This window comes from Malurus melanocephalus, unplaced genomic scaffold (genome assembly GCF_030028575.1).
Source record: "Malurus melanocephalus ecotype Western Australia unplaced genomic scaffold, MMel_1.1 scaffold_118, whole genome shotgun sequence".
NCBI lineage: Eukaryota > Metazoa > Chordata > Aves > Passeriformes > Maluridae > Malurus > Malurus melanocephalus.
In genome coordinates this window covers 364540-383207 of record NW_026623350.1, presented here as the reverse complement: position 1 = coordinate 383207, position 18668 = coordinate 364540, and the positions used below count along the sequence as shown (strand labels likewise).

At 38.7% G+C, this 18668-nt stretch overlaps 1 protein-coding gene across 2 annotated transcripts in view; it reads right to left on the bottom strand.

Annotated features, from left to right (window-relative positions):
- The window catches only part of SLC2A13 (solute carrier family 2 member 13), a 142785-nt gene that overhangs the window by 12179 nt on the left and 111938 nt on the right, over positions 1-18668 (bottom strand). For both annotated transcript variants that reach the window (XM_057370047.1, XM_057370046.1), the window contains exon 7: positions 15709-15834. In XM_057370047.1, the coding sequence (XP_057226030.1) occupies positions 15709-15834 (126 nt within the window). The remainder of the gene's footprint in view (positions 1-15708; positions 15835-18668) is intronic.

The following is an 18668-nucleotide window of genomic DNA, read 5'->3' as shown; positions in this document are numbered from 1 at the left end:
CCAGACAACCAGAAAAGAACAGATGCAGCCTCAAAAAACTATTTCCAGGAAAATTCATGGGATTCAGCTACACACTGCTTAACCTTCATTGCATAAAATACAAGCAGAGTTTTGGGACACTCATTGAAGCCTTTTGCTATAATTGGCAAAGAGTTTTAAAAATACTAGCATATGATTCAAAAACTTGGAAAAATAGTTTAATTCACAGCAAAGAAAGCAAATTGCACCTCAGCAGATGACTAGTGCATCTGCACATGACTGACCCCCCCTGCTACAGGATCTATCCATTTTAACTACAGACTTGATGATCTTAAGAGTCTTCTCCAATTTCAGTGAGTCCATGATTCTCAGTCATGTCAGAATGCACACCTGCAAGAGACTTAGCACTGTTCTGATTTACCTCTGTCCTGGCCACCTGATCACAGATGAACACAATTTTTTCATATTATTATTATTATTATTATTTATTCAGCTAAAAATTCTTTAGATTTTAATTCAAGCACTGGAATTTCCCCAAACTGAGAAATCTTAGCTTTGCAACTGCATCTGAATTTTCTGTTAACTGAACTGTTATTCAGTCCAGCAACAGCCTGGAAACAGRAACCATTTTTCACCATGACAAACAGTTCTTCAAAATGAATCACATCAAAGGGGGTCTTAAATGTTTGCTGATGTGGACATTTCAGATCTTACATTCTTCTGTAACCCCTATTATGGATTCTGAAGTGTGGACAACACAGTTGTCACATCTGCTGCCAAAGGAAGAGGCTCAGCTGTCTGACAGTGCCAGATGGACACTCCAGAGCTGTGGGGCTGAGCAAGCACCTTCAGTAGGAGTAGAGAACTCTCATTTTCCAAAGAAAGATGTTCAGTTTTCAATCTGCCTTAGACTTCCCTTATCCTATACAGCCCCCTTCCAAGACCTTGTGACCATCAGCTCCCACTCCCCACTCTGCTGTCACACCCCAAGTGTTTCAAGCTTCMATTTTCATCACATCTACCAGGAGGGAGAGAGTCAAACCTCTGCTCTTGCCAGAACTCTGTCCAACAGGCTTCTCCATCATCTTTCATGCACTCCTTACCTTGAGAAATGGATTTGAACCAGCAAAATGCAGAATAATGTTTATACCCAGTGCTAAAGTCCAACCATCCCAGACCTCACAGCAGCTGAGAGCACACACAAAAACTGAGAGCACAAATAAGTATATGCCAGGTTTTTGTTACAGGAGACACGGTTACCTTAATCACACTACACAGAGATTGGTTTATTTTTCTTTCCAAGCTTTCTCCTACTCCTCCAAAGTATCAGATGAGAATAAGAAGTGTCAGGAAACTTCTGATGTCTTTGTGCTCTACAGTGTCCTATCCTAGTCCTAATTCTGATTGTCACTGGACACACTCGGTTTACCCCAGTACAAATKAAAATTAGCTAGCAATAATTAAATTGTATGATATCATAATCATAAATAATTCAAATATGAACTTGTGAGAGGTCGTACAACTTYGAAACATAATCAACTGTTCACTTAACAAATATCTAATAGTTATAAGTACAGAATTTTAATGGGCAGAATTCAAATTAAAACCTGATCAAAATGCAAAATTTTAATTAGTTTTGAGCATAAGCATCTTAGCTGAATGTCACTGTCCTTCATGCATATCTGCCTATGATCATTTCAACTACCTCAATCACTAGATAATAGGCTACAGTTTCAAAAAATGATATTTTGTGTTTCTTTTCAACATTGGATACTTTAAGGTACAAAATTAGATTTTCAGTTGTAAGAAAACAAAAGGACTGTGGCTTCTCTCTTTCATTTTTTGGTGAAGTGCTTCAAAACTGCTCCAATTTTCAACAAAGACAAAAAAAAAAAAAAAAAAAAAAAAAAAAAAAAAAAAAAAAAAAAAAAGAACAGAAAGATCATAAATATTGTGTCTTGATTTTGAAAAAAATATGTTTTTGCACTGTTTTCTGGAAAAGGATTTTAAAATATTTACATATTTAAATAAAATTAGTCTCTAATAAATAATTGAAATAAAATCCYCAGATATCCAAATATATTACTGCACAGAGTGCACATAGATCCCATACTCAGCAAACAGCTGGCAGAAGATGACTTGGTTAACACCAGCTAAGGGGCTGATAGGTTGAAATTGCACTGTAAAAATTAGGTATTCTCCASTTAAGAAGGCATGACAGAAATGGGTTTATTACGTATACCCAGAAGACWACATTAATGTTTATAACTGAAAAATTCAGTGATACTAACAGCAGTGAGTGATAATTACAAGATGGAGAATAAAACAACAGTGTATATGAGAAATAAACAAGAGTACAATCTGGTAATTATTTCTGGAGAGAKGCTTCATAAAACTGAGTAAATAGTTTAAAGATGCCCTTTTTTGTGAAGAAAGTARTTTTTTAAAAATAYATACTCTGAAGAATTTTTTYTCAAAATRAAGTYTGACTCAGTAGCTTGATATGCTGATATTTAGTGGCAGAAAATATTTCTCAAAAACATCTGAGGAACTTTCACTGGAATTTGACATCATGCAAGGGTTAAGTTGCAGCAAGGTAATGTCAAAGGAGAAGCAAAGCCCACAACTGCTAAATGTTTTCATGAGAAGATACAAGAATATATTTTTGCAACTTCAAAAATAATTTTGTTCATATACAAGATAGAAAAGTTTATGAAAAAACAWTGGAAGAGTGAACCATATCTGTAAGGCTCAGAAAGCAACAGCAGACAATGTAAGATTTCTGCCCATTTTCCCCCTGCCAAGGACACACTCCCATGGTTTACACACAACTTACATCTGCGTACTTTAAAGACTAAGACCTTCAGTAACTTTTCCTGACTTTTCATCTGTAGGATACCCTGATCTCAAAAAATTAAAAATAACCACAGAGTGTTTCACAACCACTAAACTGTCAGACAGTTCTYATTGAAATATTCTTACTATGTATATAAATCTTAGGTTTGTCCCTTTAGCATATCCTCTTGCTAAAGTTTGTGGTTCTAAAAGCAATTGTGCCCAGTGGTCCACTGAAATTTCACCACTCACCACAAAACTTTTGTTAATGTCCTTAAACAACTTTACCAACCCTCCTAAGTTTTTTGTCCTCTTTCAAGACAAGTTTTACTATTTCTAGCAGTCTCCAAACTACTGATGTGTATGAGAACTCCAACCAGTTCTTTATAAATGCTTTATAAAAAGGTGGGCTGCAACAGAATGCCCTCAGCAAGTTGTGAAGCCTCTCAAATTCCAGTGCTGTATTTAAAAAGGTTCAGCCAATCCTCACAAAAGGCAAGATCCAGTAAGACATGAAGAAACAATTAGTTCAGTCCTAATTCTCACACTGAAAAATCTCAGTTAAATGCTGCAGTTCTCACTGTTTCTTTCTTTTGGGTATTATCAACTCTTGAGGAATTTCACCGAGGTGCAGATCAGCAAAGAATATTTAGAAATTCGAGCAAATATGATGGAGGTGTGCCAATGATCCAACATTTTGAGGCCTTTGTCACATCAGTGACATGATGAGTATTTTAGTATGACACTAATACAAAAAGATGTAAAAAACCCACTACATTTTACCAGATGGAGTGGAAAAACGCCATGATGTGTTAGAGGGAAAGACCCACAATTTGTGTGCTACAACACTTGTATACTCATGTATTCATGTGCAGGTCTGGATGGAGATGTGATATGTGTGTGGGGCTGTGGCTCAGTGGTGTGACAGGGGAATTCCTGCTCCCAGCACTGTGGTGGCTGCCACAAAAGCTCCATTTAATCCTGTTCACTGCAGCTCCAGCACAAACTGAAAAGAAACACCTCATGCCACAGCAAGGGCATGGGCACATAGCAAACCCTCACAAAAAATGGCATCTGGGAATATTGAACTGCTTGTAAAGTAGATGACATTTCACAAGTTTTAAACATAAGCACARAGCTGTCTCTGCATGACAACAAGGGAAAAGATACCACAGTGRCATTCTGGACGCAGAACGAGCTATTATTTTCCTCCTGGCAGCCATCATGGTTGAGAAAGGCTTTTGGATTCCCTCTGACCACAGAATGTGCTTTAAATATTGTTTAGTGGCTTTTCTGTGGTTATACAGGAACAGCTCACTTTTGGAACAATCCRTTTCAGTGGTGAGCACGCTGATCCGGTCTGGCTTCATCCAGTCATGGCCAGCTTTTCCTACTTCTCTGAAAGGAGGGARTGCTCATTAATGATCTGGCCATTTCTTCTGAAAGACAAAGCTTTGGGGAATTTCAGTGRTAAGCACTAACTGGAAAGTGTCTATCAGTCACCTGGGGGGCTGCTGGATCTAACTTGTGCTGCCTGAGGCTTTCCAGCAAAAACCAGACAGATTTGGTCACTCTCATTCCTGCCTGCAGGTGGGCAGGGTTCATTCTGTTGGAGCTCTTTCTGGACAGAAATGCTAATAAATGTAGGAGATTCAAGTATTTTTTGTTAAAGACAGACTGGCTTTGAMAATCCATGACAGACTAACTCATTAACAATTTCACTTGTGCAGACCCCTCGCTGTATCTCAGTGCTCCTGCTCTTTCCCTGAACTGCAGCAGTTCTGCTGCTCCAGTTTTTGGTGGAAGTTCTGGATCATTCCTGCTCTGACACGTTTGAGAGCTTACGGATGGAGCACCAATCTGCAATCAGACTACTGACAGAACTGGGGCAATAGAATTGGACAATTTCTAACATCTTTCCAGATTAAAAAGCTTTTAATTTCTCTGATCGTATTTCCTTGCAGCATTAATACTAAATAATGAAGTTACTGAAACATCTGAACGTAATGATGTCAAATGCAGCATTTTAGAATTTCATGCAGGTTTACCATAAGTCTCCACCTGATGTTTAATCWCATTTTTCACCTGAATTTACATTTAATTTTCTTAATAATTATAATTTCTRAAGTTCTTTTGGTTATAACAGAAATAGCAACCAGCTGTCTAATCACTGCAGAAGTATCRGTTTTCCCAGGAGATGCCTCTTCTGTATGGTAAAGACAGATTGCTCCAATGAATACTGTGGAAAGGGCTGAGCGTAGRGCTCAATAAGTATCAATATTTTAATATTAATTGAATAAATATTAACAGAACAGCACGCATAAACTGCTGGCATGGCAYAAGAAAGTCTATTCTCTAAAACACAGATGAAGATCAGCTGCAAAGGAACAMAAAGGAGCATTTTTTACTCCATTAGCCAAGGAACTACAAGACAGCTCAGAGTCACAATTTTAGACATCTGAAGCTGATTTAAACAAACTCCATCCAACTTCCTATTCCTACTTAAACTTACAAGTAACTTTTATTGATGCTTGTGCTGTTCACCATGTGCCAGTGTCAAAGGAATGTCATCAGCATCTCAAAAGCATCACTTGAATTACAATTGCCAAGTTTTTCTAGGACCATGGTAAAAAAGACCAAAGAAATCAAGGTGGTTGCTGTAACTTAGTATCAAGGTAACTAAGCAAAAATATTTTCTGGAATTTCGCTCTCCAAATGAAATAGGTTCTATGTTACAGTCCTTTTTTTTTTTTTCTGAAAGGTTCCAAACACTTCCAAACACAGAGAAAAAAAATGTATTGCTTTTAACWACCCCAAAGTTTTAGACATACAGAGTTACTGTAAAAACTCTASTTTCATGTTGAAACCTGGTATGTGAAGTTAGCAGAGAATGGAAAGATTTTATAGTTCAATTTAGAAAAAYAAAGCAAATCCCACCCAAACCCCAAACTCAAGGCACGGATGGGAGGAGATGATACAATTCTGACACAGCCTGGGTCAGGCTCTGTGGCTGCAGGCACTCTGCTGAGGATTTGCAGATACTTTATTRCTTATTCCAGGCAGCAGACCCTCTGCCTCTCTGCCTTCTGCACCACTGTGCAGAAACCATTTTCCATAGAGCTGTTAAAACCTTAAAATCTCARTTAACCACAAATTTCAATGGGAACTGAAGAGAGAATAAAGTACAAATCCTTTAGAAATTTCTACTGAAACAAAAGGAAAGGGGCCAGGGTGGGGGGGTGGGGGGTGGGGAGGAAATACTTTCCTGAATTTGCTTTTTTGGTTGAATGTGATTCAAAAAATGACATCAGGATGGCGAGTTTAAAAGAGCAATCAACATCACATGTATTGACATGCCTTTTTGGCACTTCCCTGCTCTATTTAATTTCTAGTTATTGACATACACATGATGTTTATATTTCACTACTTTTAACAATAACATTTTGACCTCCTTAACCTTCCATCTGAGCACTGAACTGTGACATTCATTTTCTGTAACAGCAAGTTAGACACAAATATTACATCTTAACWACTGCCAGCAACTGTTAGCCAACAACTGAAATCTAACCAAACAACACTTGAGATCTTGCATTTGTTGCAAACAGATGATGGAACAGTATTTTTTAAGCAGAGCTTTTCCCTGATTCCAGTAGGTGGCAATAGCTCTGCCCTAAAAARCTCAGAGAAACCTGTTTCAGAAGGGAAATGAAGCACTGCATCCCCACCCATCCCTGCTGTACTGGRAGGCTCTGAATTAAATCAGCCAACAGAGCTTTCCAAAGAAGATACCTCTGCTGTCAGCCCTAAAATTCACTGCAAAACATTAATGTTGTWACTGAAAATGGAGCCCTAAGGCTCTAAGACCACTTAAAACAAGATAATTATTTCATGCCTGATTTGTGAGAGCAAGCACTTAACATAGAGTGTTGCTCTGCTTTGATTTGTGCATGCAGGTGCAACACCTATGCAAAATCTAATGAGTTTTATAAAATACATAAATGGTAAGAGGTTACATTACCTCTAGTTTATGAAATTCATTAACTTTGGGTAGCAAAATCTTCATTGTTRTATCTGGGATCTGACAGTAGAAGAACTTAGCAGAAATCAAAGTCATCATCTATCTTTCATGGCCTCTGACACTTAAAATTATTTTTACATAAATGAGTGCTTTTTAACAGTAGTTATTTTACCAAGAAAATATATGGGAACACACAGGTCTGAAGAACTAAACAATCATGCAGAACCTCAAACTCATCCCTTATTGTTTTCTATACAAATGTGACAGCTGCAGAAAGCTACAGGACAAAAGGAAGTCTGTACATCCTACAAGGAGGAAGAAATGCCCGGAGTGCTGCTGTTGAGAAGYATGACCTGCCATCTGACAGGCTGCCCATTTCCTAGCCTGCACTAACCGAYGAGTTGACTTAAAGCAAGGTCACAACTTTAAATCAAATCAATCAATAATTCCAGTTCATCTTGTGCCAGTGAGGGATTGATGTTACTGCCTCCATTCTCAAGGAAATGAACCACATGTGCAGACAGCACATACAGTAATTTCCATCAATTGAACTTATCAAATATATTGAGCTATTCAAACATCCTGCTGCAGAAATGTGTTGATTTATTTTCCCTCAAAAGTAAAAAAAAAACCAAAAAAACCCCACCCCACTTAAAAAAAATTCATTCTTTTAAGAAGGGAATATATGAAAAGTTTACTATATTCAATGTTGTGATTATTGAAGAATTACTTCTTATGGAATAAAGGTATGTAAGATGTGGATTAGGGATGATGTTAAAGGTACAAGCTGCTGTACGGAGGTCTGGGTTTGGCCCTGTTGAATGGTCTTTATCAGTAAAAATCCTCATCCATGTGAGTCTTTCCAAAATATTTTCCACCCTCCCTCCAAACAGAGAAAATTTGACTTTAGTAAATCCATTTCATAGTGTAAAAGCCTGAAGGAATCTGCTGAGACAGTGCTCACCAATTATTTTTAKTTAAATTCAAACTTCAGAATCAATAACCAAATAAATGTGAAAAACAACTACTGGAAATTCTTCTCTCAGAAAGAAAATCCACATGCTCCCAAAKATGAGTCAGCTCCTTTCCTTGGCTCCAAGGCAGAAGGGGAAGCCCCCATTTGTCCCCAGCAGTATCTCCCCGCATGCTCCCCCTGTGCTGTGCCCCTCTCGGATCCCCTGGGATGAGCAGAGCAGGGCTGTGCTCTGCCCCAAATCCTGCTGTGCCCCATGAGTGAGGTGTGGATGCTTTCAGCCTGTCCCTAAGCAGATGAGCAGCTGGAGGAGCTAATTAGCAGCAGGCTCCTATAGGCAACAAAAGATTCTCTAATGTACATTTCATAAGGGAGAGAGAAAAGCTGCAAGAATTATCCACACACTGGAAGCACACTGATGAGRGACTGACAATTCTCCCACACACATTGGCTTTTTTTCCCATTCCCTTTCCTATCTTCTTTGTCAAGTAGCAGCAAACATGCTTTTAAAACAGGAAACCAGAATCTTTTCCTTCTAGTTCCCCTTCAGCAGACCAGAGAATGACTGAAATAAGCAGAAAGCTTGCTTCTTCAGCAGATGTATATTTAAATTTGAACACCATAGCATCTTCTTCATTGGACCACTTTTAAAATGAAGAGCACTGGCTCAAATATTTTTCCATTTAAATAAAGTTATTTTAAACCAGCATTTGATAGATAATGTTTTAGCTCAAGGACCACTTCTGTTTTTATATTCTGGTTACCTCAATGCTATAACCATCTGAAGTTGTTGTAACAAGTAACCCAAATAGCAGTTGGCATTCTCTACCAGAATGCCTTTTAAATAGAAACTTGGAGTAAGATCCAGAAGCATGTTTAGCAATAAAGGCCAATAAAAAGGAACAAGTAGAGAATAAATGCACAAATAGTATTTCAAATTAACCAGTCCTGCTTTAAAATCCCATTTTGGGCTGGGTGTCTCCAACAAATAAATTCTGTCTTCAGCATATRAACTAAACATTTCCCAGCCAGAACACATTCACTTCACAACAGGCCTTCTTTTAAAACATCCAKAATTTGCCACTGGTTGAGCAGAAATAATGTGTTAGAGCTATTAATAGTAATTCCAAAGTAATTATTTGAAAGGAATGTAAATAGTTCCAGTTTAGATTATCATGTTGCTCTGTTTACTTTTTTAGGCCTAAAACACACTTTCAATATACAAAGTACCTTATTTGTACAGGTATTAAATTATAATTATGTTATAATAATAATAACAAAATAAAAAATTTCCCCCTTCAGCATTTGAACATTTAAAAAAAAAGACAAGACTATCTTCTATTAAAGTCACAATAAAATTCTACCCTCAATTATTTAATTACACCCTTACAATATTTCAGTAAATATATGGATTTCAGCATCTTTATATATGCTTTAAAAAGAGCTTATTATGGTTCTCAGATCTACCATGAAATAATTTCCTTTTAAAATAATTTAGAAGTGTGATATTTCAAAGATTTGAGCAGAAAGAGCGGCTGAAAGGATCTGAACTTTAAATTCCACTGATTTTACTACCTACTCCTGCATCACCAATAAGACAGTCTCATCAAGGATTAAGGACATGGTATTTCATACTGTTTTATCCTTCTAGTCTTCCTCTTTGCTCTTACCAGTTAATAGAAATGGCATTAAAATATGCATACMAGATTTCTTATGTTCCTCCTCTACATCCCTTTTACAAATCAGATTGGTATATGCAACCATTAAACTGTGATTACATTATGTGAAAACCTCCTCCCAGCAAAGACCTTGTGCCGKAGAGTTTAGGCTGACAAACACTGTAATCAGYTCCAGATCTTTTTTCATTTCTGKTTTCACACACCTCACTAAAATATATTAGATATTATTGTGCTGAAGTATGTATACCTAATCAAACAGGACAAATAGGATTGCATCCTGCCACCCAGCTGCTCCAGGTTTCCATACTTACTAGCATTGGAGAAAATAATCAGAATTTAATTCTATTTGAAACTGCATATATTTTCATTTTCTTTTCTAAACAATATTGGAGTAGAGAGGGCCATTTTATGCTCTCATTCCTACTGAAGTGATGAATGTTTCAATTYAGCCAACATTTAGCACATTGTCCATCAAGAGATTTCTCTAAGATTACTGGTTATAATCACAGCTCTTCTGAGTGCTGACAATACAGATGCAGATGTGAATATTCTCTTGATCCTGCTACTTTCCTGAATCATTTACTCCCTCCACTACCTTTTTAGAYGGTAAATATGAGCACCATAATCCTATGTAAAATCTTCATCTATTGATCTGAACTTTGTAAGAGAAATACTAGTTTCTCTTCKAATTACTGATGAATTAAGTAGGAATTTTCAAAGCAGACCCTTGTAGAAAGATGTCAAATAATTTCAGCAACAAAATCTCCTACCAATACTTCCTGCAAGACAAAACAAGCCATATCTACTCATGGACAGCAGGGTACTTAATTCCTAAAAGATTACTCTGGGGTAATCTTAACTCACTCTGGGGTGAGTCTTTCCGTGCTAACAGCAAAGGTCTGTAATGCTGTTTTCCATGACGTACTGAAAACAGATTCTCAGTCTTTAAATGTGTAAATAAGCCATACATTCTTTTTGCATTAGTAAAGCTGTCACAAAAACTTTTACAAATGTATCTGTCATGATGCAAAACAAGCATAATGAACTTATTTCTGTCTGTCTTTCGTCTGYCTTTATCTACAGCGGAGAAAAGTAACATTATCTTTTTAGAAAAATCTAATGTTTTTACAAAGAAAAAGTGTTCTAATAATTTTAAGGGTCTCATCTGCTATGCATTAGACAACAGGCAGCACTGAATGAATGTAAAGCTCCCTGGAATACTCTCAGGGCTGTGACAGACACTGGCTTGTCCCCTGTTGGACATAAACCAGTCTGTTGTCTGAGAATCCAGCTAATGAACTCCCATGAATTTATTTTTTCTAACYAGTGGAATCTAGTTAGCATCCAGGCTCGAATGCCAAGGTCTTTAGGCACATTCCTGAGGTGGAAACTCTCCTGAAGCTGAGAAAGAGGGTTTAACTGCCTGCCTGACCCTCTTCTTCTCACTGCACAGGCGATTGAAACCTACTTTTCCCTAAAACAGTTAAACCCCTCAGCAAATGGACAGATATGAGCAACAGGCACACAGTGAAACATAACAGCATTATTGAGTATCTGTAAACATGCCAGTAATTTCACACGGAAGAAAGATGTTCAGGAGAGCACCGACCAGAGGAAAACAAAGCTTCCCAAAGACAGAGCTCCCCTTGCACTCTTGCCTTTTGTACTGACTGCCCTCAGAGAGGGGATTGCTTCTTTGTATTGACAAAAGCAGGATTCTCCGTGAAGCATTAAACTCCCGTGGCAGGCAGATGCTCCTCTAACAAAGTTAACAAAAATGGCTGAAGAAAGCAAATCACTCTGCTCCTCTGTCTATAGATTTCTGTTCCCAATTCTCCTTCGGGCACTGTGGAGACCTTACAGCTAATCTTTTGGACAGKATGGCTTCTAGGCTTGTCTCTGATCTGCTGATGATGTTATTATTTCTTCATAATTGTTTACTGTATAAAATCAACATCATTCTCTCCAGAGGAAGATTGCTCAGAGTTGCTTGTGAGAATCTTTTAGCTCACAGTTGTGGRCCTGCTGTCGTCTTGACAACACACTCATGTCAAGGTTAATGTCACATCAAGGCACTGTTAGTACCTCCTTCCCTTGCAGTTATTCTTTCAACTGTAAGGGTATTAATGCAATTTAAAGTTTCTTCATTCTTGGCTGACCTTTAGGGGTATTGCAATTACACACCCAGAAATTTGAAGAGAGAAATTTCTCAGAGTACTGTGGGAGTAACTGCAATTGCAGATTTTGGGCTGTGTTCAGAAAGCACAGYACTGAAAGCAATCACCTCCACATTTTGTCCAGGCTGAGAGATGGACTCTGCCCATGACCTCTGTTTTGCCACCTTCATATTGGAACCTTCCCATTGCATTCCCAGCCTTAAAAGTGAGATAGTGCTTTTAATTAAGTTCATGGGGAATCTCGTAATTCAATGTTCATGAAGAACAGAACTGCAAGCCTTTCTGCACTTCTGCTAAGTGCACAACTTCCTTAAATCTTGGAGAACAGAGTCCCAACACAGAACCCTCAGACCACACTGAAAGAAAAGACAGCTCTTCTTCTTTTACTATAAAGTGAATAATTTAAGAACATTGTTGCTTACTGTCTTGAAGCCATCCTTTATGTGTCCCTGGGCAGAGYTGGAGGCAGCCAAGATTTGCATGTCAACAGCTATTTTGTTAACTGGTTCAGGAATACCGAGGGCAGCAAAGTGCCCTGGGCACTGTGCTGGTGCCCTGGGCAAGACACTCCTCTCCGTGTCATTTTAATACCCATTGTGCTTATGTAACTGATTAAATAATAAAAAATACATCTCTACTGCCTCTCGCACACGTATGATCTTACAGGCACACCCGATGCACATTACCCACGCTGCCCAAGGTCTGACTTGGACTCAGATTTGTTCTTGCCCAGTCTCTCTCCCCCAGGACCACTGAGCTCCCTACATTCTAAAGAACCCAAACGTTATATTCTTTTTGAAAAATATGTGGATGCTTTAATTGTCTCCCTGGGTTTCTATGACAACCACAGCAACATAAACAGCCTTGCTGGCAGCCACAGGAGACTGAAATCTCTGCTCTCTTCCCTCCCCTCCCCTCCCCAAAACTTCTCAATGCAGAACACAGCATAACCAAATAAATACMATTAACAATAGAGGTGGTGTCTAGTACACCTGGCTGGCACTGGGGAAATGTCTTGCAAATAAAATACATTAMRGTATTTTATGCTAATAGYCAAAGCATTGCCTGCTACATCAATGTTACCTTGGGACCAACAATGAAAAACAGTGCAAAGCTATAAATATATAAACAGAAGTTTTCTATGTCAGCCTGCAYGGCTGCCGAGGGCTTTAAAAAAATACATGACAAAGCCTTCTCTGTTAGTGCTTCTGAGCACCTCTCCCCTTGCTGGGAAGTTACACAGCAGGGATAAGCCCCTGAGCAAAMGTCAGGACAGTTGGGGTTCAGATGGCTGCAGAGCTATGTGGGTGCACACACACAGTATGGTGTGGCCTCAGGCACCTCTCCATGGCTGCAGCTCCCAGCTTTCCAGCAGGAAAATCATAAACAAAATGTGATCACAGCAGCAGTGAAATGCTCTGCATGGCACCGAGTCCAGGAGAAGCTGTTTCTCTAACTCCTGCATCAGCACAGTGAGAGCTGCTGCTGCTGCTAATGCTTGGACATCTGAGGTCCAACAAGTCCCAAACAAATAGCTCTGGGTTTTCTTCTCTCCTGAGCAAAATTAATGGCAAAATAGATTTTCCATGAATCCAGCATAATCCTGGAGGCTTTAAYCCATTTAAACTCATTCATCTAATAACAGACAGCATGAAGCCATCAGGATAYACAAGAGTTACAAAGAGGCTGCGTGTGATAATTATGGTTATCAGCTGTCCACAGCTCACAAAATCGTCTTTCAAAGTACTTTCTGATCACCGTAATGCCGTGCATTTTTAWAGTAATTGCCCATGTATGTCTCGTTTGTGACAAAGTAACTTTGTGAAAGAAAGGGCTGCAATTTCCTCCGCCAGTGCTGTCAGTCTGTCTCAGGSACTTGCTCTCCCCATGCTTGCTCTCCCAGGGAGATACAGATGCCTCTGGCTGCTCTGAGACACAGAGATGTARCTATGCCATCTTCCCTGCAGCAATCTTCCCTTGGCAGGGAAATCCTGTGGCTCTGTGGGACTGATTTGGCTGAGAAGCAGRCTCAGGATCTGAGCAAATGGAGCTAGGGGGTGGTATGTGAATGTGAGCCCTTGGAAAYAAAAATCCATGGGGATTCCCTCTGGGCCAGTAAGCAGAAATACATGTATCTGTGAGGAGGAGGAGGAGAAGGAAAAGGAAAAGAAGAAGACAAAATGCTTCCCTCTTCCACGGGGCTTGGAAGGCACAGAAGGTGCCACTGACATTTCACAGCTTGAAGGATCAGCTTTTTGCAAGCTGCCTGATTACACAGACCAGGTGGAGGTAAAAGAGAAATTAATTAAATAAACACCAGAAATGGTGATGAGTATCAAAAAAGAAATGTGGATATTTTATAGATTTCTCATCTCAAGGCAGGACTTTCACTACAATGACTACCAATACAACAAATTTTAAATGGTTTCATTTTCTCTTGAAGGATTTTAAGCAGGGTCCTTGTGCTATGGAATCCTTGCACAACATGGAAATAATGCATTTTGCAATATGGAAAGGAAACATTTCTTCTTTCCTACTTAATTTGCTCCAATAGGCTGTATAGCAAGAAGTGCCACGTGAGACTGAATCATGAAAAYGAAAAGATTGCTTACGCCCGCATTTACTATGTTATAAAATAACACTGTCTAAGGAAATTAAGTTTAATTTTATCAACTATTCATAAGTTTTTGTTTCTATGTATGTCTTCCTGCATTCTAGTATGATTTGACTAATTACAGACAAGTTACTTAAAACTACAGCATAAAGGAAATGAATGTTGACTTGGAATACAAAGAGACATCTGTTACCTTACAAATATGAGAGTCCACRTGCTGCAGATCACATCAGGATATCAGGCAATATGCAAGGTGTGTTGCATAATGTGACATTGAAGTTAGTCACAGAACAAGCAAGTCAGATGRGATTTTGTAGTTTTCACTGTTATTTATTAACTGTAATAGCCCCAAAATGATCACAGTGCTTTTAAATTAGGATTACAAAATATATAAGCTTCTCTTTTCTGCACCTGGAATGTATTATTTGGCCTAAGACTCTAATGGTACTGAAATCAAAATGAGGGCCATTTTAGAGTAATTTTAAATTAATGGTTCTACAATTAGTAGATATTTTCATACCTTTCAAGCTCTGTCCAATATGACTCACTGCCATTAAGGGACTCTGGTTTAAATTCTGAGAAATATGTATGAAACAACTTCAAAAAAAAAAAATAAAAAAGGCCCAAACCACGACACAAACCTTTGCCTGCTTCCCAAGTATGCTCATGGTGTGTGGGTGGCTGAGATGAATTACGGTGAGGCGGTTTTATCAGAAGTAATTACAWAATTCCCTTGTGGCTCTGAACCATTCTAAACTCTAACCCAAGCCCTAATCATTACTAAAGTATTCATAAAGCCTTTACAAGACAATGTTCCAACTCATAAAGCCATTCTTTAAGAATAGTCAGTACTTCAGAAAACCTGAAGGTTGCTGTGACTTCACAGGAAGTCTTTGTGCTGCTTAAGGAAGACGTGTGATGTATTTTGCAGTAGCACCTATGAGGACACACGTTTTCACACTCCAAGTGCAACATATGGCATGACACCCCTTTCAGGCACAGAATTACAGAAATCTATGGCCACAATCCATGCTTTTGACAATTTGAACTTTACAGATTTCAATAAATTTAATTTATTCAGCTGAGCTGATTGTTTCTTTAGTAGGCCAATATTAAAAGTGTGGTTTAATGAACACATTTAAAAAGAAAATGAATGTAGAGAGCTTTAAGTAGATATTTAACTAGAGAATATGCTAGTGTACTCTTGCCATACTTCTTCAGCAGCAGACTACACTGACTGGGCTGCAGACATCAGGGTCAAGACTTTCATTTATTGTTAGAAAGTAATCACCCATTTTTGACAATGCCAAGATATTTGCTTCTTCACAAACATCTTAAGAATAACATCTTTTGTAAAAGCAAAATCGTTCTCAACAGCATAAAATAAACTTTCTGTAGAGCACAAGGCTAAAAAATCTTGACAAGTGACATACCTGCCCCAAGCTGCTTTCATGGTAGAATCTTTATCAACAGGAATGCATGAGGACTCAACAACACTTGATTTATTCAATTTGTAGCAGAGACCACAGTCTGGATCTAACATACATCCATTGCAATAACTGAAAGAGAAAAAAATGAATTCTTAAGCAACACTTCATTCATTTGCAGATGAAAAAAACAACAGCATCTCCTAATCAGACTTAGAATGCCCATAGTTAAGTTGTCAGTGTTGAAGACAAGACTATTAAGCTCTCCATAGCTATCACATATTGCTTTTACCTTCTTCTGCAACACATTTTGGTAGTCCATMTGCATCCACCCCATGATACCTGATAGGCTGCAGGAGAATTCATTCATAGAAAAAAATTTAATTAAAAAAAAGACAGATGGGAGTTGCAGAGAAAGGATCATCATAGACTCACAAACTGGTTTGAGTTGGAAGGGACCTTACAGATCACCTAGTTCCACTACCCCCTGCCATGGGCAGGGACATCTTCCACTTGACCAGGTTTTTCAGAGCCCCATCCAGCCTGGCTCTGAACAYCTCCTGGAGTGGGGAATCCAAAACCTATCTGGACAACCATTTCAGTGCCTCACCACCCTCACAATAAAGAATTTCTTTCTAGTATCTAATCGAAACACTCTATTTCAGTTTAAAGTCATTTCCCCTTGTCCTATCATACATCATACCTAATAACCAAACTAGAATTTGGGCAGGAATGGATGTGAGTCTGTCAGASATCATAATGCCCCCTGTCTCCATGTGGAAACTCAGTACCTGAGTTCCCACTAAATTTGACAGGAGTCAATACGTCAGTGGAGGCAATTCACATCCAGGCACCTACTGCCCCAAAATGTCCCATCTGCTCTTTACCCATCTCTGCAGAGTGTGCAGTGCTCTTACAGCTCATTCCCATGCATCACACTTCCCAGCTCTGTACAGATCTGTCTCTGATTTCCTTGGGAGTCTCAAAAAGTATGAGATGCTAACATTCAGGCAGTTTCCTCAATGCAATTCTGTGAGCTGTTCAAGTGACTCGACAGTCAAACCGCTCCCAGACACCACTGGCTGCACKGGCCACATCCCCACTGACTCTGCTGGCAGCTTAGACACCAAGGGCTCTACAGATACCTCACTGACATGTCAGTCCAAAAATTGTCCCTAAGATCAAACTGAGAGGATGTAGGAATGTGAGCTACAAGGGCATTCCAAAGCTCCCCTGAAAGCTGCTGGCATAAAGTTTTGCAAACACTCACTCACTGCTCCAGTGGAAAGCAGAAGATATCTTATTTATTCACCCTTCCCATCCAGAAAAAGAATTGAGAGATTTGAGTATTGATTCCAGTGTCTGTCCACATGGCTGCTAGTTCAGTTGATCCTCTGGCTTTATTGGATATTGTAAAATAATTTAGGTTGGAAAGGACCTTTAACATCATCAAACACAAATGGTCTTCCTGTTGCCATTTAACATAATAAAGGCTGCTGGATTTCATGTCTTTCCAAATGTCAGGGAACATTATAGGTACTCATAACAATTTAAATTACGTTAAATTATTTTCCACATCTTTTCTGAAGTGTGACTTTCAGATTGAACATTTAAATAATGACTCTATAAACCCTTTACATGTGGTTTAGGATTTCCCATCATTACCTATGTAGTGAGTTCATACAATCAAACTTTGAATTCAGATTTTAGAAATAAGACCAGTTTATGCCAGAGGATACAAAGAAATCCAATATACAAGACCTAAAGCCATTTCAAATCTAACTCCCAGCTTACAAGAATAGGCAGTTGCTGTTCAGAACATCTACCATTATTCTGTGTCCTATTTTATCACTGATATAAAATTTTATGTTGTCTTTGATGAGGTACATGGTCATTGCTTTTTCCAAGCAGAAGACCAATGTTTTCTCCTCCAAAATCCCAGCATATATACATTTCAACTGCTTGACAAAACACTGAAGAAATCTCTATCAGTTACTAAGTCTAATGATAGCAGAAGATGCAGCATGAAATAAGCAAGAAAGATTTTTTTTTTTCCAGAGAGGCAATTAAAAAACAATCAAAGACATCGTGTGTTGAGGCTGCCTACTGTACAAATAAAATGTATAGTAGTTTCAGGTTGATGCTCTTCTTTCCTCTAGCCCCATTATTATTTGATAACCAAAACTATTTAAACAATTTGAAATTTAGCACATATTCTGACACACATGCTCATAGTGATATAAATAATATAGGACATAGAATATACCAGGGAAAGAAATGCACAGTGTAATACTGACATGAAACTATCTACTACAGAGCTCATTCCTGTCCTCAAAAGTACCTTCTTATCACTCCTATCAATATATATACTGAAATACATGTCAGAGAATGAATCTTYAAAAATACTGGTAATTCTTCAAAACCACACCAGAGATCAGTTACGGCCTTGAAAGCTCTATACAGGAATACTCTCGGATGCCCAGGTAGGAAAGGAAATTTGCATCCAATTATAAGCAGGAGATATGCTTCCTCTACTTAGCATGAGATATTTATATTTGTGCTAACTTTATGAGCTATTGTCTTGAAAACAAGTTCATCTGTGAAAAGCCACTTGAAAATTCCCAGGCAGGATGGCTGTCTATRAGATTGACAATTCAAGGTTGAAACACCTGAAAGAGATGATTTGATTTTGATGAAACCAGGCAGCATTACAGCAGAAAGGTTTTAAAACACGCCTGTTCCCCTYGCTGCTTGCCAGCTGGGCTCCTAGGCAACCCAGCGAGAAGGCAGGYGTCTAGACTTCAGATGCTTCAGCGTTTGAGGCAGAATAACAACAACCAGGACTCCGAGGCTTCACGAGTCCAAAGATGCCCAGCTTCTTTGCAGATCAGGGGCATGAACTCAACAGAACAAAAGCCTCAGTGGCCCGGCCTAACAGTTTATGGGGAACTGCCATGGAATGGGAT